At 40.9% G+C, this 22,198-nt stretch overlaps 1 protein-coding gene across 4 annotated transcripts in view; it reads right to left on the reverse strand.

The window, feature by feature from the left end:
• The window catches only part of Nrg4 (neuregulin 4), a 68,926-nt gene that overhangs the window by 12,984 nt on the left and 33,744 nt on the right, over positions 1-22,198 (reverse strand). For all 4 annotated transcript variants that reach the window (XM_027415041.2, XM_027415042.2, XM_027415043.2 and 1 more), the window contains 2 exons: positions 13,146-13,292; positions 5,414-5,493 (listed from right to left, as the gene is read on the reverse strand). In XM_027415041.2, coding sequence (XP_027270842.1) covers positions 5,414-5,493; positions 13,146-13,292 — 227 coding nt within the window. The remainder of the gene's footprint in view (positions 1-5,413; positions 5,494-13,145; positions 13,293-22,198) is intronic.

Consider the following 22,198-nt stretch of genomic DNA (forward strand, 5'->3'; position numbering starts at 1 on the left):
GTGAGTGTGCAGATATTTGCTTGTGCGTGTAACCCCATTAGTCAACTGTTGGATAAAATGGTGATTCTGTGGCTTTGTGTTAAGAATTGTCATACCATTTATCAAGGTGACTATAACATTTTATATTCTTACCAGCAACACAGAAGGGTTCCAGTTTCTATGCATCCTTGCCAACACATGGTCTTTAAACAGCCACTGCCCTAATGTGTGAGGGGTCCACACTCCCCTGCCCTTCTTTTTTTTTTTTTTTTTTTTGAGACAGGTGTTTCTCTGTGGCTTTGGAGGCTGTCCTGGAACTAGGTCTTGTAGACCAGGCTGGTCTCAAACTCACAGATATCCACCTGCCTCTGCCTCCCAAGTGCTGGGATTAAAGGCGTGCGCCACCAACGCCTGGCTTTTACAGTTTTGGTTTTTTTTTTTTTCACACTCCCCTTTTAATGACCCTAGAAGTCAGTGATGCTGAACACATCACACACTCTTGGAGAAATGTCTATTGAAATCCTCTGCCAATTTTCAAACTTGGCTGTTTTTATCTGTTATGGGTTATTTATTCAGGATTATTTCTTGCTATTAAGTTTCCATTAAAACAATAGGTTTCACCATGGCATTGATTATATATACATTTATATATATAATATATAATCAATCAATATTATACACACACACACACACACACACACACACACACACATACGTATATACATCATTGCATGTTGCTTACATTTACCCCCCACTACCTTCGATGTCTTGCCACCCTGCCCTGTCCCGCTCCCTCCTGCCTGTAGTGACATTAGTCACCTGAGCTCTGGCAGAGTAACTCCGTTTGTAGTAAGATACCATTTAAATGTTCTGCGTGTCTTTCTAGAATTGGTCAGTGTTTGCTGAGACCAGCAAAGCTCTGCAAGAAGAAAGGCAGCATCTACATGGGCGCTAAGCTTCTGAGATCTGCTTTGTCTGTGTGTTGGTGCCCGAGCCTGCAGTCACCTCTCCTGACTTAACACTAGGTAGCACTCTGAGCCCAGGTTTGTGACAGTTCTGCTGCCAACTGGGAACCATACAGAATTGGAGCTCCATGAGTGGGGCTTAGCTCTTTGGTGTGCTTGTGTCCCCTAGGCCCCTATATGTAACCCTAATGAACTCATTTATCATGCCAAGCTGAAAATGGCAGACTCTCTCTTAAATCTGTCTGCTCTTGTTTGAGGTAAACAGATGTTTCTTTACATTTTCCCAGGAAAGTCCCACGCCCCTCAAAAAGTCTCCTGTCTGTTTTCATGCACACATGTGTACATATGAAATGACTTCTCTATATTAAATCCGGGAGCTGCATGGGTTGAAAGCCTTTTATCCTGCTCTGTGGACTGACTCTTTGTAAATAGTGTCCTTTAATTTCATCAGCTTTTAGTTTTGATGAAGTCCAGTTTATCTAAATTTTTAATTGACTCTGTTTAGGTGTTATATACAAGAAATCATTGCCGAGTCCAACTTTGTAGAGCACTTCTCTGTTTTTTCTATGAGTCTTACAATTTTGGGTCTTATACAGTCTCATCCACTTTGAGTTCATGTTGTATATAGCGGTAGTAGTGCAGTCTCGTTTTTCAGTACACACATACCCAGCCGGGCATTGTTAATTGAAAATCTGACTTCTAGCAAGTTTACTAAGATATAACCCACAACTTACAACATTCACCTTTATATAGTATTCACTGACTTAAAAAAAATTGCAGTCATACAGCCACAGCCATGACCCAGTTTTTAAACATAGCCATTATGTTGGAAATATTTTTCAGGGCTCTCTGCCATCATTACTTGTTCCAACCCCAAACCTCAGGAACTCACTCACCTATCTTAATATCTTTATATTAATGCACACAGGGCTTAATTCTGAAACTTCTACTACACAGCACAAGTGACTTTGGTCATGTGACAGTATGTGTAAGTATGCTGTGCTTGTACAGCTATGACTGCACATTTTACCGGCACAGCAACGGACTTTTGGGTGATTTCCACTCCCTGGTCACAGGGAAGAATGCTGTCGTGAGCATTTGGGACTGACTAGGAGGGAATTGCTGGGCCATACAAACTTGTTCCTTAAGAAACTGTCCACACCATTTCATAGTTACAACAATGAAATGTGCTTTCCCATACCCCACAGACTCTAAAAAGATCACAGCACAGTTAGTGTGTTAATTGTTACTTTTTTTTTTTTTTAAGATTTATTTATTACGTATACAACATTCTGCCTGTGTGTATCCCTGCAAGCCAGAAGAGGGCACCAGATCTAATAGATGGTTGTGAGTCACCATGTGGTTGCTGGGAATTGAACTCAGGACCTCTCGAAGAGCAGTCAGTGCTTTTGAACCTGTGAGCCTGTGAGCCATCTCTCCAGCCTGTTAATTGTTATTTCATTTTGGCTTTTCAATCTTTTGGGGGGTGGGGTGGGATGGGGGGTTCGAGACAGGGTTTCTCTGTGGCTTTTGAGGGGCTTTTCAATCTTTTAATGGATTACAATGTCAAGTATTTTTCATATGCTTATTAGCCATTTGTGTCTTTTCTCTGGTAAAATGCCCACACTTTAGATCAGTTGTTTCCTGAGTTTGTCTCAACTTCAGTTAAACAGGTTCTCTCTCTCTCTCTCTCTCTCTCTCTCTCTCTCTCTCTCTCTCTCACACACACACACACACACACACACAGGCAGAGACAGAGACAGAGACAGAGACAGAGACAGAGACAGAGACAGAGAGACAGAGATTCACTGTGTAACAGCCCTGGCTATCCTGGAACTCACTCTGAAGATCAGGCTAATCTCGAACTTACAGAGATCCATCTGCCCTTCGTCCAGAGTGCTAGGATTAAAGGTGTGCACCACCAACGCTCAGTTAAGTTCTTGTATATTTTATGCCATCCATCATATCTTTGATTTGCAAGTATTTTCTCCTATTTGGTGCCTTGTATTTCATTTTTACAGTGGAATCATTTGAAGCATAGGGATTTGTCATTTGCACACAGTCCTGTATATCAGATATTTATCGATTTGCTTTTCATGTTCTATCTTTGCCTAATCTAATGGCATAAAGACTTTCTCCTAAGAGACTTATATTTTAGTTCTTACATTCACAAGCTTCTTGGGTTATTCTAGTATATGAACAAAATAAATTTATTTTCTTGCATGTGGGTATGGGATTGCCACTGGACCCTGTTAGACTGCTGTTTAGGAGTCCTTGCCTAGAGCCCATATCCAGCTTCATGCCAGCACCATGTTGTCTGAATTACAGTAGTTTTACCATAAGCCAGAGGTCAGATAATGCAAGCCCTTCAATGTGCTCTTTCTCCATTGCTTTCCTATTCCAGGCCTTCATATTCCCCAGAGGCATGTTACAGTCACCCTGTCAATTGTCACAAAAACACCTTCTGGGGTTTATTGGGATGGCATAAGTCTCTGGGCAATTTGAAGGGAACTGACATCTTAATATTATATTTTCCAAACCCTTCAACATAGCAATCCCTCTTAGTTGGGTCTCTCTCTTTTTTCTTAGCACAACTGCAGACTTCACTGTTTAGGTCTCTATTAGTGACTTTTCTATTGCTGTGATTAAAACACTTGGCCAAACTAACTCACAGAAGGAAGGGTTTATTTGGCTTATAGTTAGGATTTGTGTGGCTTATGGTCCCAGATGCCCCAAAACCTGTCACGGTGGGGAAGCATGATAGCGAGCTGCAGATATTGTCAGGAATACAGCTGAGAGCTCACATCTTGATCCACAAGCAGGAAGTGGAGAGCACACTGGGAATGGCCTGCATCTTTAAAAACCTCCAAGTCCCCTCGAAGTGCCGCCCCCCCTCCAACAAGGCCAACCCTCCGAATCCTTCCCAAACAGTTCCACCAACTTCCAACCAAGTGTCCAAACCATGAGCCTGTGGGGCCACTCTCATCCAGACCACCACAGCAGCTTTCACCACTTTTCACATTTCTTCACTACCCCTATGTACTTTGAGATGCTGTTACACATGGTGTGTTGTTTTAAAAGTTTCTGTATCTAGCAGTTTCTGATACATGGAAACATACTTTAGTTTTAATAGTAACACCCTCTCTTGCAACTACAAGCTGATCTCACATATCATACTCTAATGTTTCTAGATGAACTCATGTAGATTAGTTATTTCTTCATTGGAAGTTTGACATAAGTTCAGCTCTCCGGTCTTGGACTGTCACTGAAGAAAAACTTCTATACAAATTCAATCAATGGATATGGAACTATTTGAACTACCAAAAGAAAAAAAAAGAGAGAGACTTTTAACTTTCTATTTTACTCTTCAGATTTTGTTTTTTTTTGTTTTTTTTTTTTTTGAAACAGGGTCCCATGTAGCCCAGGCTGACCTCACTGTAGCTGAGGATTTTCTTGAACTTTTGATCTTCCTGTCTATATTTCTTCCTAAGTGTTGGAATTACAGCACATAAATGTTCCTGGATTCATGCAGTGTTGAGGGCAGAACCAGGTCATCTTGCACTCTAGGCAGGCAACTCTACCCATGACTGCATCCCCAGCCCTTAAATTACCTCTTTCTTCAGTAGTTTTGGTTCTTCAAAGTTGTCTATTTAATCTAAAATATGCCAAATCTCCTACCACCCCATTTGCCATATTGGTAGGAATGGCATCTAATTTTGTTGTTGTTGTTGTTGTTGTTATTACTCCTCCTTGATCACCAGTATTTTTTAAGATAGGGTCTTCCCGCTGAGCCTGAATCTTATTGGTGCAGAGAGATTATGTGGCCAGCAAACCCCACAGGTCCTCCTGTTTCTGCTTTTCCTGCAGTAGGATTATAGGAGCATGCCCAGTTTTGTTTTGTTTTGTTTTTTTTAAGATTTATTTTACTCTCTGTGTGTTTGTGTGTGTGTGCAGATGTGCACATAGATGAAAATGCATGCTGAGACCAGAGGTCAATTGTTGCTTCACAGTTTGTCCATTTTTCATTGTTTTTAAGAACGAGGAAGGAAATCCAGTGCTTGCTGTTCTAGTTCAGCCGGAAACCTCAAGATAGCTTAAAAACACTGATTTGTCCACAGTTCCCCCAAAGACTCTCTCACTCCTAAGTTAACTCTCTGCCTGCCTTCCCAGCACAGCCCACCTCAGAATGCTTCTGGAACCCTGTTCCTCAGATCTGCTGTAGCACATTACAGCTGATGTCATCATTTCAAGGGTTAAAATTCACATAATTTCACATATTTATTTTGGGAAAAATACTATGTCTGTCACATTACTAATAAATTTATCCTCATGTGCAAAATTAATTATTAACACAAAATCTGCCAAAAAATTCTTAGGGTCACCCTGATTGAATGACTGTGAACACAAATCCACACACAGAACAAGGATCTCACCCACCCCTCCCGACATTCCATTCTGAGTGTACTCACTGTGGTGGGCACTGGTACTGCTCCTCTCCACCAGGCTGATCTCACACTGGACAGAACTGGCCCTCTGAAGGTGGCCCTTCCTGACATCAAAGAGGAAATACAGATGGAAATTAAGCTTGAATATTTGGAAGCTCATTCACTTTCTAGAATTACCTAAAATTGCAGGGCTAATCTAATGTACCCACATTTAACCAACCCACCAGAGAGGCAATGGAGACACCCAGGGTGCTGCTGAGCCTACAGTCTGGCCCAGATACTGTGCCACAGGTGTTTCTGTAACAGAGATCACATCCCATCATTGTGGACCCTTTATGTACCATGGGTGGCTTCAGTGGACAATTCCAATTCATGACATTAAAATACCATTTCTTTGGGTCTTCTGATTATAGCCTTATATAGAACTGCTTTAAATATTAAATGAAAATTGAAATGTAAAGGTGTATTATTCTTTTTCAATACACCAATCTCAGTGCAATAACTTCCATTAGTGGAAATGAATCTGTATCATCTAGCCATAGCAACATGACGTTTTCTAAAAGCACATTGGCCTCCACCCTAAAATGACATTTCTAGCAGACGTTTTAGCATTGAGGGTGGGGGGTATTTTGGACCTCATTCAAGTATGATCATTTTCTAAGTCACAGAAAATCCAAAAGGCCCTCAGGTTAAAGCACTTTCAACCACCAGTGGGTTCTGTTAAAGAATTATTTGTTTTCATTATTCTTTAATTTATTAAATATTTCCCCCTCCTTTTCTTTTCCTTCTTCTCTGTCATTGTGAGTATTGTTGGGTATTTTTGCTTTTTTACTCTTTATTCTTTTGACTTTTTTGAGGGACCCACCACCCAGCTCCCAAATAAATCACACCACAGAGGCTTATTATTAGTTGTGATTGCCTGGCCTTAGCTTGGCTTGTTTCTTGCCAGCTTTTCTTAAATTATCCCATCTACCTTTTCCCTCTGGGCTTTTATCTTTCTCCTGCATATCTTTCTTTCCTTGTTATTCCATGGCTATCTGGGTGGCTGGGTGACTAGTCCCTGATGTCCTCCTCTCCTTGTTTTCTTGCTTCTCTCTCCTTCCTCCATTCTCCTTCTATTTACACTCTCTGCCTGCCAGCCCCGCCTATCCTTGCTCCTGCCTTGCTATTGGCCATTCAGCTCTTTATTAGACCATCAGGTGTTTTAGACTGGCAAAGAATCACAGCTTCAGTGAGTTAAACAAATGCAGCATAAACAAAAGTCACACACCTTAAAATAATATCCTACCTCACTCATGTGTGTGTAGTGGGTGCATGTGTGTTTATATGTTGTGTGTATATATGTGCATGTGTGCATTTATGTATACTTATGAGTATGTATATGTATGTGTGTGTGCATGTGTGTATATGTCTATTTAAGTGAGTGCATGTGTGTTTATGTGTGTGTATATGTGTATGTATTTGTATATGTGTGTGTTTGTATGTGTTGTGCATATTTACTCATGTAGAGACCTGAGGAAGAGGCTAGGCGTCTTTCTCTTTCATTCTGGGCCTTACTCCCTTGAGACAGGGTCTCTCACTGAACCCAAAGCTCACCATTTCAGCTAGGTTAGCTGGTTAGTAAGCTGTACCCACCTGTCTTCACCCGACCCCAAACACTGGAGTTATGGGCACATGCAGCAATGTCCAGATTTTATATGGGTGTTGGCGATTCAAACTCACACCCTCATGTTTGCACAGTAAGTGCTCTTACTGAGCCATCTTTCCAGACACCCCCTTTTTTATTTTTGGTGACAGGGTTTCATTTTGTATGCCAGGTAGGTCTAGAACTCAGCAATCTTCCTGTCTGTCTATGTCTTCCAAGTTCTGGGGTCACAGGGACACACTACTATCCTCCCAATTGCTGGGGTCACAGGGACACACTACCATTTCTGGCTTAGTTTCACTCTTGAACATTTCTAAGCCCAGAAACACTGCATAAACTCAGTAGACAACAGCACGAAGCCTAGGTCTAGATCTCACGAGCAATAATGACAGGATTGATTCTCTCCATGTGGTTAGGACATGTGTAACTTCTGCTCAAGTTGTCATCAAAAATGGAAAAAGAGCTGAGGAGATGGCTCACTTGGCAAAGTACTTGCCTTGTGAGCGTGAGGAAGCCCAGAACTGAATGCATAACAGTTGAGTGTGGTGCTGTGCCCTTGCTAGTCAAGCATTGGGGAGGCAAGACAGGTGGATCTCTGGGGCCCTAGGCTAGACAGTCTAGCCCACTCGGTGAGTTCCAGGCCAAGCAAGGTCAACAACACTTGGAAAATGACAGCTATACACACATGTGCACATATACTCGCACACACATGGACACATACAAAAGAAAACGTGATTTCAAGCACATTTCTGTCTGACCTGAAAATTATTTCTGACATGTTATTTTTATAAGACAGATGCTATTTTTAAATTAAATTTGTATCCATTTTCTAAATATTCAGGCTTCCAGTGTCTAGCTTTTATGACTTTTATAAAATCAAACATCTACTAGAAGGTTGAACAACAGCGCTCATGGGCAGTTCAAGCGTCGTCACTCAGCTGGGGTAGAAGCACACACCTCCACCGCAGCATCTTTGAGGTGGAGGTGGGGGATGTGCGCAGTCAAGATCATTTTTGGCTGCATAGATTGTCCGCTCTTAAAAACACATAGGACGATAGCTTTATTGTTGAAACTTATACACTGGTTCTTCACTCTTCCTTCTTGCGTCTCACACACACACCCTGGAGAGTCCACTCCCCTCCAGCCCTTGGGAAGAAGGTTCACTTCGAAATAACTCTAAGGTCTGCACATCTACAATTATCTTCCTTTCTCCCTCGTTCTTGAAAGTTGTTTTCACTGCTACAGAGGTCAGGGGCTGCTGGTCATCTGCTCTCAGCACACTGAAAACATTGCTGGTGCCTCGCCTCTGCCCCATGCCTCCTGCCTACTGCTGTCTGTTCTACTTTAGTGTCCTTGCTTTAGATTGGGGTATTGTGCTTTTATGAGGCTGTGCTATGCACGTGTGTTTTTCTTTAACATGCTTGACATTTGCTGAGTCTGTGGGTAACTTACAAATTCTGAATGTCTCAGCTACTACCCTCTTCAAACACTGCCCCCAATCTTTTTTTTCCCAAACTCCAGAAAAAAAAAAATGAGTTAGAAATAGTCACTCTGTTTGCCATGTTTCTTGACCTTTCCTTAATTATTTTACAATTCTTTTTTTTTCTAGGTTTGGGGTGCCTTTTCATTCATTCATCTCTCTCCCAGTGTTTTTCATTTAGTCTCTCCCTATTTCCTTCATCCCTTCTCTTACTGTTTCTAGTCTGCTTAAAAACACCAACTAAACTTAAAAAACATTGAACTAAAATATATTGAACTTTTTAAGGTCAATTTTATTTTTTTTCAATTTCTGTAACTGGCCTTTGCAAAAATCTGCTCTTTTGTAAATATATCATTTATTTTTTAAAATTTTATATTTACATTTTATTTTTGTGTATGAGAAGTTTTGCCTACATGTATGTATATGTACCACGTACATGCCTGGTATCCCAGGAGTTCGGAAGAGGGGTCAGATGCCCTGTAACTAGAGATATAGATGGTTGTGAGCCATCACGTGGATGCTGAGAATCAACCCAGCTCCTCTGTAAGAGCAACAAGTACTCTTAACCACTGAGCCATCCCTTCAGCTCCCATTTATTTTTCATACATATTAAACATACTTGTTTTATATCGTGGGTTTGATTCTCCCCATAAAAGAATATTTTGAATACCTGGTTCCACTCCCAGTTGTAGCATGAAATTTGGAGGTTACATTTAAGCCATAGCAAACTCATAGTTACTACAGCCAAATCTAGATTGTCAGGGTTAATATTACATAAAGTTGTTCAATAAACAATCAATATCAAAGGGACATTCTATTTCCAAATCATTAGTACAGTGAATAAAGAGGGAATTAATCAGTGTGCCTTCTCCTTAGCATACTATATTGGAAGATGTATTTAGAATCAGAAGAGATCATTATCCAGTTTTCCCAAGATTAGTTCTAATTAGTGGTGCTCCTGTTATCTCATGTCAGTGAGTAATCTTACACTGTGAGATGCCCTTTAAGGCAAAGAATGATAGTGGCTTCTTCAAGAACTGAATTGTATTTGTTTTTGTCAATCAGTTGAGAGTATTTGCAATCTGGACTACTTTATACACTTAACCTTTCCCCCACTAGACATTAGAAATACCATGGGATCAGAATGAAAATCCACTTAACATTTGTGATTAGAGGTTTCTTCTTTTCTTTTTGTCTTTGTTTTTTTGAGGCAGGGACTCTCTAAGCAGTCGAGGCTAGGCTTGGACCACTGGCATGTGCTACCACTTCTGGCTTTAGAGGTTTCTTTTTCAATGAACACCAACTTTCTTTGTAATTTTCTGTTCCTCATACCTACATGCCTATACTTTCTACCCTAAATATCAGGCTTTGGGGGCTTCTTTTTGAGGCAGGGTTTCCCCTGGTATCCAGGCTTGCCAGGAACTCACAGCAATCCTGCATCAGTCTCTCAAGTGTTAGGATTATAGGTGTAAGTCACTGTGCCTGGGCAAAAGTTATCACTTAGCATGGTATAGGGAACTTAAGATTAGAATTTTCTTCTTTTTGTGCCAGGGTCTCACCTATAAACTAGGCTGGCCTTGAACGTATAGCAAGAAGCAAGAGCTGCCTTACAAGAGCTGCCTTACAAGAGCTGGAATTAGAAACATAAACTACCTCATCTAGCTTTAGATCAGAATATTTCTGAATTCTGCCTCCAGTATGCAGAGTAACAAATTCAAAGGTTAGTAAAGGAATCCAGTTGCAACAACTGTAACAATATTTAAAGTTCTATAGATTAAAAAATACACACCCAACACCAGGCGTTAGTGGTGCACGCCTTTAATCCCAGCACTCGGGAGGCAGAGGCAGGCAGATCTCTGAGTTCGAGCCCAGCCTGGTCTCCAGAGTGAGTGCCAGGATAGGCTCCAAAGCTACACAGAGAAACCCTGTCTCGAACCCCTACCCCCCCAAAAAAAATATGCACACAAGTCACTCAGCAAGTTCCAGTGGAACATTAGATCCCCTTATGAATCCTTTAGTTATTATGTGAGACCTGTGTCTGGCTTTCTACCTTACAATACATGGGTAAGCTGCATTTACTAACACTTTTTGTAATTGTGAGAGGTATTCTGTCAGAGTGTCTGTGTCACTTCTGTGTCACAGATCATTTTGTGTGGGAGGCACTCTGAAACTTGCCTTCACTCTGGCAATGCAACCAACAGCACTTGTGGTGGCTCTTCTGTAGTTTGAGTTCTCATGACTATGTTTAGCCACAAACATATCCTCCTATCCATGTGCTAGACCACAATGATTATATACTATGAATAAGAACACTTCTATTTTTAATCCATTGAACTGTTAGGGTTGCATCAATCTTTTCCTGTTGCTATACAAATACCATTGACCGGGTAATTTATAAAGAACAGATGTTCATTTAATTCATTGTTCCAGGTGCTAAGATATCTAAGAGCATGGCATTGACAACTGTTTATCCAGTAAGGACCATCTAACTGGGCCACGTCATGGCACTGGGTATCACATTTGTGCGACTGGGCCAGCAAGTGAGGCAGAGCGCATCTTAACAGCAAAGTCCTCCAATGACAAGTCCTTCCTCTTCCATTATGCATTAAAGAACTCATCCATTCATTCTACAGAGCCCCCACGGCCCAGTCATCACCCAAAGGGCCAACATTTCAAACACCATTAACATAGGGCTTTGGGGAACTTGTGAAATTTTAAGAACAAATCCAAGCCATAGTCAGTTGACAGCTACTACAGTCAAAGCTAGATTGCCAGAGGTCTCATTAGCTCAATAACCAATCAATAGAAGATGAAAATCTATTTCTAAGTCAACACTGGAGAGAATAATGAGAAATTAGTATTAGTCAAGCTGATCTTTTGATGTATTTTGCTGGGAAGCATAAAGGGATAGAATAAGAATAGATCATTATTCAGTTTCCCCAAAATGTGTACATTTAGAGTGAATTCCCAAGATGACTCATCTGCTACTTCATAACATGCTACTTTAAACTCAGTAGATTAAATTTCTCTCTCATTCTTCTATTGGTTGACCTCTGTGTGTTTGCAGGTAACCTGTAGATAGTACAAGCCAACTGAGTTCCAACAAGCAGGGCATGTAGGGAGCCTCGTTCAAATGGCTAGCAGTTACTGCTGGCTGAGTCCAACAGGGGCTCTTTCTTTTCTCTGCTTAGGTTTCTAATAAGATATTGGCTGATTCTAAGATGAAGCTTTTAGTCCATTTAAAGGCTGCGTTCTTAATTGTAACATTTACCCAATATTCATGGCTAAAGCAATCATAGTGCCTGCTAAAGAAATAAACTCTAGCCAGGTGGTGGTGGCAGAAGCTCACACCTTTAATCCCAGCACTTGGGAGGCAGAGGTAGGTGGATCTCTGTGATTTCGAGGTCAGCCTGGTCTACAAGAGTGAGTTCCAGGACAGCCAGGGATGTTACACAGAGGAACCCTGTCTCAAAACAAAACAAAACAAAACAAAACAAAACAAAACAAAACAAAGAAATACACTCTACTTCTTATCACAGTTCAATAGCTTGAACCCAGAACCTTATGCCTGCCAGACAAACACACTATGGCTGAGCTACACAGCCCCAGCCCTAAACTCTAACTCTTGCTGGTTGAGTGGCAAGGTCACACTGAGGAAGGGCACATGCAAATGGCAGATCACACGGAAAACACAATCTGATGGAATGGGCTTGTGAATTTTTGTATCTGAAGAACTCAGATACAAAGATTATGAGTTAAGATCTACTGGGTTGCCTAAATGATGCTTTGAAATAAAACACATAATAATGCACATATAAAAAGAGCAGAGCCCCTCCAAATTTTAATCAGGGTTTATGAAACTTTATGTCATCTACATGATATTCTTAGAATATTAACTTCTCAAGCCAACTCTGATTGTTTTATGATGACCAAAAGCTCCATTTTCATAACCATCTGAGTATAACCAGTTTATGCTCAATACTTATTAATATGAAATAACTAATAAACTTAATTTTATATTCACTTTAAACGTAAATTTCAGTAAACATTGAAAAGCAATAAAAAAAATCAATGCAAGTAATCTTTGATGTATATAGCCTTACCAAATGTAAGTTTTTCTCTTGTTTTTCTTGGAAGTCACCAGTTTTTGCAGTTTAACTTTCTGCTTCTCTGTCTCTCTAGATTTAAACAGGGAACATTTCTACCTTGCTGGCCGCTCTGTTCATTATGGCTGGCACATAACAGATGCTAAAGAAAAGGCTGACGCCAGAAATCAGCCATGTGCCTTAAGCCTCTAAAGCACAGCATGAGTCACTTTGCCTTTAATATTCAAAACTTATTTTAAAAAGACTTGTGTGATGTAAGCATGAATACTGTAGCAAGGATGTGTCCACCTAGCTTAGAGGCATCACAGCAAGTGATGACATCAGTGACAAGGAACCAGTTGAGTTGCTTAAGATGCTTTTAAAGTGACTTATTAGTTTGTAACAAAATTGTATTAGAGAGATAATACCAGACATAAAACAGTATCTGGAGAAACATCTAGAAGTAAAGTGGATGCTAGTTACTTAGAGGCCACTGCCTTGTGCATTGCTGTCTTCTTTCTGAGGGTCTGTTTCCACTTCAGTTACCTGCACAGGAAGCAGAGTGCTGCAATGGCGAGCGTGACTAGGATCACCAGGGCCAGGAAAGCTGCCGACAGGTTACTTTTGCTTTGGATGCTGGCACTTGGGAGAAAAACCTCTTCGCAACGAGCTCCTGTATAATTCTCAATGCACCTATAGGATAAAAGTTCAGATAAAGATAGAATCACTCCGGACACAGATGTGGACAACACAAGGTCCCCAGCTAGAATGAACAGAAAGGCCTCCACTTTTCAGATTGTGAATGTGGAGTAAACAGGCTTGAAGTGAAGCTCACAGAGCCATAGGTACAGACAAATGCATTATCTTATACTTGCTCCCTTCCTTTTACAGTTCTTCAGCAGCTTAGACTCTAGAGGAATTGGGTAGTATTCAGATTCCATGTGGGAGCAGGTTGGGCTTCTCTTCCTGCCACCTTTTGTTTTTTTGAGAGAGAGAGTTGCTCTGTGTAGCTTTGGAGCTTGTCCTGGAACTTTCTCTGTAGTCCAGACTGGCCTAGAACTCACGGAGATCCCCCTGCCTCTGCCTCCCAAGTGCTAGGATTAAAGGCATGCACCACCACTGCCTGACTTCCTGACAACTTTTTTCACAGATGTGTCTTGCAATATTCTAGTTGTCCTCAACCTCCTGGCTCAAGTGATTCCCTTGCCTCAGCTTTCCAAGTATCTAGGACTCAGGTGCATGCAACCAGGGCTTTAAAGTCTGCATTTTCAATGTGGTAACTCTGCATATAACTCAAATTCATCTACAGCTTATTATATTTTACATAGATGCATAAATAAATGCAACTTTTCCTCAAAATTACTGTTTCTTTCAAATCCGGAGTTATTCAGTATTACATCCCTTCCCTACTGATCAACAATGCCTTTTTGAACATGTCAACTTTATATGCCTAACAGCATTTCTATTTTTCTTCAGAGACAACATGAAGCAGCAAAGAATACCACAAAGAAGCAGTCTTTGGTGTGAGCAGCCTGCTCCTTTTCCCCACTAACATGTTCAAAAGATTAATACACATTAAAAAGAATTATGATGCTTGGCATTCCATCAGTTTATGATAGAGCTGAATGTAAAATAAAAATACTTTAGCTGGAGATGGTGGCACTCATCTGTAGTCCTAGCACTTGGCAAACTGAGGCAAGAGGATCAACTCAAATTTGAGGCCAGCGGGGGCTACTTGAGGAGTGTTAGGCCAGCCCAGGCTATCTCAAAAAAGTAATTTTTGTTTTTAGTATGAACATTTATTTATAGAGTAACTCAAGAAGTTACGTAGGAAATTCACAATGTATATGTAATAATAATGCTATATAAAAATGAGTGGGAATACACATACACACATACACGCACACTTTAAGCTATTTTTTTTTTTTAAAATGGAAAGAGTGATTTTGCAGAATTCATTTTCCTCCTCACCTTTTTCCAGATTAGGCAGGTATTTAGAAATATATCCTTCCTGCCTCCCACATTGTACTAACAAGGACAACAGGCCTAGAAAATTATGGGTGAACTAATGATGGGGTTTTACAGCTAACATGATAGGATAACTAATAGCCTACATACAAATAAGAGGAGAGAACAGTAAGATTTAGCACATGGAGTGAGTTTTAGCTGGCCAAATATCAGATGTTTTATGAGCCTCATGCCATCCTTGTGAAGGCAGGAGGTTACTGCTGTTGGCTTCATGGGGGCTTTAGGCAGTACAGTGATTCTCTGAAACTACTACAAAGATTGGTCTGTGGAGACAAGGAAAAGGAACCTAAGGACAAGATATGAGTGACAAACTGAAACACCAAGTGAAAGGTATGTTGGGGAAAACCATAGTTAGTTATAGTATAAACATTAAAATACTATCTGTTCCTTGGGCTGGAGAGATGGCTCAGCAACGGTTAAGAGCACAGACTGCTCTTCCAGAGGACCTGGGTTCAATGCCCAGGACTTACATAGAGGCTTACAACCATCTGTAGCTCCAGTCCTTGGGGGATCTAATGCCTTCTCCTGGCCTCTTCAGGCACCAGGCATGCACATGGTGCAGATAGGCAGACATGCCGACCAATCACTCATACACATAAAGTAAATGAATGAGTACAACATGTATGATTATTCCCAAAGACTCAACTAACACACATGAAAAGAGAAAAGATAAGTGAAAATTCATTTTGTTCTTCTCTAATTTTACTTCTCACTTTCCAGGACAGACACACATACAGAGAGACAGGCAAATAGACAGGCAGGTAGGCACACATGCATGCATGCATGCACACACACTTCAGAATACAGCATCATAAACTATTGTTCAAAGTCTTGTATGAGGTCACATAATTTACTGAGTGGGGGCTATGAAAATTTGGCAACAATAAAAGATTTCTGAACACGCAAAGACCCCAGCACAATTTGCAGTTAAACTCAATCTATGGTGACTCTGACAGAGCTCATGTCCCTGCAAGGTAGCAAGTCCGCGGAGCTTCATTCTGCAAACACAACACACACTTTACACTGCACATGTAGTCGTCACACAATCTGACAGATGCTGCCTGTCACACCTCTGCTCTGATTTAAGATCATCGTACGTTAGAAACTGCTGTGTTTTTACTGTGCACACAAAGGAATTACAGGAAACAAACACTATAATATTTTCCTACTGTTGTTCCTTAGCATGAAAATAACAAAAGAGTTATGTCTTTGGACTGTATTATTAGGATATTTGAACTTGAAAGTGTTGAAGATGCTTCATGGCATCCAGTATCAAATGCCAGCCAAGGCTTAATTCTTTCTGTAAGAGTAAGTAAGCATGGGCTGGAGAGATGGCTCAGAGGTTAAGAGTACCGACTGCTCTTCCAGAGGTCCTGAGTTCAATTCCCAGCAACCACATGGTGGCTCACAACCATCCATTATGAGATCTGGTGCCCTCTTCTCATGTGCAGATATACACAGAAGCAGAATGTTGTATACATAATAAATAAATAAATAAAATCTTTTTAAAAAAAGAGTAAGTAAGCATGAGCATCTCATTGACATGTAAATTTGCTTTAATCAGTAACAAATAGAAAAATTGTTTTAAAATACAAATTCTTGGCTTGCATTCCAGTTTTACATGCTTATCTACCCTGAGTCAAGGAAGAAATGTGTTAGCTGAAAGGGGTAGTAGGTGGGAGAAGTTGATGAGATGCTACCCTAGAGAGTAACCCAGCGGGCCCATTAGATCCAACACACAGTGCTAAACAAACATAGGGAAGAGGTAAGGTACATTTCCACAAGATAAAACCCTGCTCTGAATTCAGTTCCAAAGTACTAGAGGCATGAAAATACAATAAAAACTCCCCCACAATTTTCTTTCTTTTTTTCTTTTTTTTTGGTTTTTCGAGACAGGGTTTCTCTGTGTAGCTTTGGAGCCTATCCTGGCACTCGCTCTGGAGACTAGGCTGGCCTCGAACTCACAGAGATCCGCCTGCCTCTGGCTCCCGAGTGCTGGGATTAAAGGCGTGCGCCACCAACGCCCGGCTTCCCACAATTTTCTTAAAATTATTTTTGTATTTAAATAGAATTTAGTTATCATGTATGCCCTACAGAAGATTTTTAAAAAGAAAAGAAAATTTTAGCCTGTAGAATCTGGGAATGATGTGTGTAGTTCAGTCATCAGATCAGGATTGCAGCAGACAGAAAGAGTCACAAGAAAGAAGCAATCAATGGAGTTCTCTACCGTCAACATCCGGGGAGAAGGTAAAACAACACTGCTGGAAATTTTAAGCAAAATAACATCAAGAAAAAAAAAACAAAACCTTGTTATTCTATTCTTCACCTCATTAAATCAGAACTTTGAGAAAGGCAGAGACACATTGTATTGCTTGGCTAACCTTTAAGTGATCTTATTTTTCCAGATATTTATCATATAAACAAGGGACCCCTGCCTGCCCAGTGCTGTGCATAAGGAGTCTGCTCTGAAGGCTCTGGCTAACTGATGAAAATGTCATGCCCTTGGTTATGACACAAATGTTAGATTTCAAGCAAACATAAGTGGGGAGTGGGGAGAGTGGAGACACAGCTGGCTGGGAGTAGAGCTGGTGTGAGCTGAAGAAAAACACTGACAGGTCAAGTGTTTGCACAGAGCTAAGCAGCCGCTGTCTTTATGGAAGTAACTCTTTCTTAAGTATTCCCGATGTTCACTTCTGTATAAGCTGCCAAGTACCAAGAGGTTGTACCATCTATTTTGATAAACACCAATGCTAAAAGACTTTCCTGGAATTGAAGATGCATGCTGTAATGGGTACAAATGCCCAGTGATGTGTGAACCTTCCAAACTCAGAATCCACGTTATACACTGGTCTTCTAGATGCACCATGAATTTCACCAGAAGCACAGAAGCCATATTTAATGCACTGGACGTGAGAAAAGTTCATCTGATTTTATACTGTTCAGGGAAAGTTGTTATGACATTGAAGGCCTTCAGCAAGTGTAAAGGAATCAAACTTACTTGTAAGACTGAGACAGGAGGATTAGTGTGAATTCAAGGCCAGCTTGGGATATTTGGGGATGACCCTTTTTCAAAACAAAACAAAAAGAACCAAGAAGTTATGAATCATGACCAGAGCTTCGGTGTTCCAAACCCTGAAAAAGCCTGTTCCCTGACCCTCCTGCCATGCTTGCTGTGTGTGTCACTTAAGCTGTACTGTTTTTCTAAGTATTTATTTTACATCCTGACCTCAGTTTCCCCTCCCTCCTCTCCTCCCAGTTCCTCCCTCACCTCTCTGTCCCCTTTTCCACTCCCCTCTAGCTTCTGTTGTTACTTAAGCTTTAAAACACAGAGCCAAAGTAACAACTTCTGCCTTGATTGCTCCACTTAGCCATTTTCCCAATTGAACAAGACATCTAGAAGTGCCCCAGGAATGCAGACAGTGTCTTTACAAAATCCCTGTGTATACCAACGCTGGACTACAAGTGGAAAGCTGGGAGCACAGTGGTTAGTAAACACATGACTATTACACTTCCCAGAAACAAGACACAAGTACCATGCTGTGAAAGAGTCACTTTCAAAGGAAGACAGCACCAGTGCCATGTCACTAGGACAGAGATATCCTGGAAGGAAAAATTCTAACTGATCCCCGAAGCTGACCCCACTTCACTGATATTCCATGACAGCCAAAGTTCAGCCTGAAACTCATGAAAAATGAGATCAAACCAAAAATAAAATCTTTATAAGAGTTCAAGAAAATATACTGGCAGCATGGCTTGAATCCACTTAGTCTACCGCTATGTGATATATAAACACAAGGCCAGAATCCTGTAAAATGTCAACCAGATCTGTATGGCCAAGAATTCAGAGATGACTGGCTCCCAATATTTGCCTCTTTCATTACCTGGTGCCACAAATGCACTAAACGTTTACTGTCTTGATTATGCCTAGAGATATTTAGCTAATACCCACTCTTGTAAAAACAGCTGTTTATGTCAAATGTGTAACATTTGTACCATTAAGGACCAATAATTATGAGCACTTCAAGTGGGTTAGCCCAATTTAAGTCTAGTTAAAAAAGCAAATCTTAGATCCTTTCAGGGTTGACTGTTAGCCAGCTAACACATATTTGGAATGCATTTCTGGGTGCATTTGAATAGAAATGGCAAAACAGTCCATATAGAGAACCATCATGTTTGCCATTGGGTGAGTTACTACTTACAGATTTATAAGGTTTAGTTTAAATAAACCATGGAAAATTTCAGTATTTGCTTAAAGTAGCTAATGCCCAATGAAATACAGAAGTGTTGGGAGCATACAATGAGCAAGCCACAGGCTGTCACACAACCTTTGTCCCCGAGTGCACACAGGCCAGTCTGCCCCAGTGAACTCTGGGAGAAGGACCTACACAACACTTCACATGAGCCCCGAGACAAAACTCTGTGGTTTGTGAGCTTTCATAATGTTGTCCGCTTTCTCCTTGATAACAACATAATTTATCAAGGTCTCTGTCCCTGACTTCTCTAGTTTGTTTACCTCAAAAATATGATCAGGGAGAAAATTCTAAAAGTCCCCTGTCCCCAAATAAAGTGTATTGTTTTTTAAAAGGTCAGAAGATAAAGTAAGACTAAAAATAATAAATATGCATACCAGGCATGGTGGCACATGCCTGCGGTAGCAGCAGTTAGATGGGGGAAGGGTAAACGGGCAGGGCTCGAGATGGCTCAGCACAGAAGGGCACTGGCTGCTCTTCCAGAGGACCCCAGTTAGAGCACCCATGATCATCTGTGACTACAGTTCCAGGGGGAACTGATGCCCTCTTCTGGCTCCCTCAGGCACTGCACATGGTACACAGACTAAAACGCCGATAAAACACATTAAATATATCAAAAGAGAGAGGGAGTGTGTTAGTTCAAAGGTAGCTTCAGCTACACTGTGAAGTTTGAAGCCATCCTGGGCTATATGAGACTCAGTGTCAAACAAACAAATTACATATATATATAATATACATATATTATATATATTTATTTATATTTATATATAAAATTGTCACTTTTTTCCTTAAGTAATATTTTCAGTATATGTAAAAATATTTATATTTTTAATATTTAAGTGGGCCTTCCAGCTATAGAGATTTTCCCCTGTTCATGGCTTTTAAGGGTTCATTAAGACCATCGAGTAGGAACATCTGGAAAGACTGGAGTAGTTAAACCACAGTTTTAAATGCACAGTTTTCATGCTGGCATCTTACCTTCCCAGGCTGCAGGGAAAATCTCATGACCCAACTTGGAATAAGACAAAGAGAAGTCAGCATCAGTTCACTTCCTGACAAAAGAAGTTAAGCATTAGATCTACGAAGAAGTCACAGCTGTTAGTATTCCCGCGTAGAAATTAAGTCTTATAGATGATAATGGGATTTTAGTTGGCTGTACTCCAAAGGAGATGGCGATGAGAAACAGTTACCCAAGGGATAATCAAAACCCAGACGCCAACACATAATTGTATCAACCTCATTATGCAACAATAAGAAAATAAAAGCAAGACCTGCACTGCCTTTCACCAGCCCTCAGCTTTCCAGAGAGCAGCAGGCTGACCTGAGTCAGTGGTGAAGGGTGATTTCAGCTCTTAGTGACACAGATGGGGGACAAATCCAGCTGGAAAAAGTGATAGAGCAAAGGGAGCTGCCATGTGCCTACTGTTTCCCAGCCACGGCTCCCACTGTGAGAGACCCGTCATCAAGCAAAGTCAGAGGGCGGGAGATTTATGCTCCTAAGTTTCGCTCTAAACGCTGAGGTCGAGAGAGATTCATCTGTTGTCTCTGCTGAGAACACTAATGAGGGAGTCTATAATCAGAAGAAAGGTTACTAAAATAAAAACCATTAACAAAATGCATAAATGGAGCAGCTGCTGGGTGCATTTGCATCTGTTCTATTATAAGCACCCAGGCTGTTATTTCTGTTCCATAAAGGTGTTCTAGAGATCAACCTAATTCCAGATGTTTAATATAGTGTCAAAGATTAAAGCAATAAAGGACTTTGCTGTATTTAACATCAGAGGCATTTTTGAATTTTTTCCTTGAAATACAACCTTCTACTAAATTTAGAGATGCAAAGGCTGAATCTTATCTAAGAACCAGCCGATCTTAAGAACTGACGTTAAGAATTTTAACATTTTCTGTGATTAATAAAGTGACTCACAAAATTCTGAAATTCCCTTTGGAAAGAATTTGGTAGATCATAGGGTGGTGTGTTTGTTTGAGTAAGCATGGCCCCTATAGGCTCATTTATTTGAATACTTAGTCATCAGGAAGTAGCACCACTAGAGACGGGGGTAGTAGGTGTGGCTTAAGTGGGTCACTGGGGGTGGGCTTTGAGGTTTCAAAAGCCCAACCCAGGCCCAGTGTCTCTCTGTCTTCCTGCTGCCCACTGATCCAGGTGCCAAACTCTCAGGTACTTCTGTAGTACCACGCCTGTCTGCATGCCTCCACGCTCTCCACCATGATAAAGGACTAAACATCTGAAACTATAAGCAAGCCACAATTAAATTCCTTCTCTTAGAAGAGTTTTTGTGGTCTTTTCACAGAAATAAAACACTAAGTCAGGTGGGGTCCAGCAATGCTGGGACAAAAAGATAATGTACAATTAAATGAGCTGATGTACCAAATACATCAGCATAGTAGATGTAGGCTTTCTTCGTCTCATTTTTTTGTAACTAGCCTTCCACAGATTACATATTTGTTCTTCTCCGTCTCCTAAACAGCCATCAGTCTGTACAATCACATGGCAGATGGTTTCCACCTGCCTGAGAATAGCATTGCTACTGCTACAGGTAGGCAGCAGCTCAGACTAAGTCACAAAACCAGGAAGCTACTCTGGTTGGATCTTGTGGCCATGTGAGGAATCTGCTCTTTGGCAGGGTCCTGGAGAAAGAAGAGCTTACTAAGTCTCCGTAGGAAACCGTTCCACCAGATAATGCTTTGCCAAGTTAACTTACTCCAATCACAAGGCTGAACACCATGTCCTGGTTGGCTCTGAGGTGATCTCTGGACAAGTCACAGATTGAGAGGCAAGCAGGGCAGCCCAGAGGGCCTGGCCCAGCTAGTGACACAGGTACAGGTGAAAACAAACCTCTCCTCCACTCTTGCTACTTCACTTTAGTATGTTCTGGTTGGAAGTTCTACTTGGCTGCCTTTGTGTCTAAGTTGGCCAAGATTCCAACAGCTAGAAGGCTCTTCTCTAGATGGTTCTTCAGAAAAAGACTGACAAAAACCACAAACTAGGTCCTGGATGCATGGCAAACATACTTACTGAGTTATCTGACTTCACAGAGACCTGTACTTTCATCTTAGAACTATTTTACAACTCCATAAATTGCATACAGATAAATTCTGCTTGGTATACAACAATAGCTCGCTGTGTGGGTCCACATCAATTTCATGCCTGTTCGCATATGTGTACATTATTGGATTTTCCTCTGAGTCAGTGGCAACAGCTCTTGGTTTCCTTGTAAATAAGCAGTTCCTCAAATACACCTCTGACACATGCTCATTTTTTATTTGTAAAAACCTGATTTTCTCTCTTATAAATGTTAAGAC

This window comes from Cricetulus griseus, chromosome 4 (genome assembly GCF_003668045.3).
Source record: "Cricetulus griseus strain 17A/GY chromosome 4, alternate assembly CriGri-PICRH-1.0, whole genome shotgun sequence".
Taxonomy (NCBI): domain Eukaryota; kingdom Metazoa; phylum Chordata; class Mammalia; order Rodentia; family Cricetidae; genus Cricetulus; species Cricetulus griseus.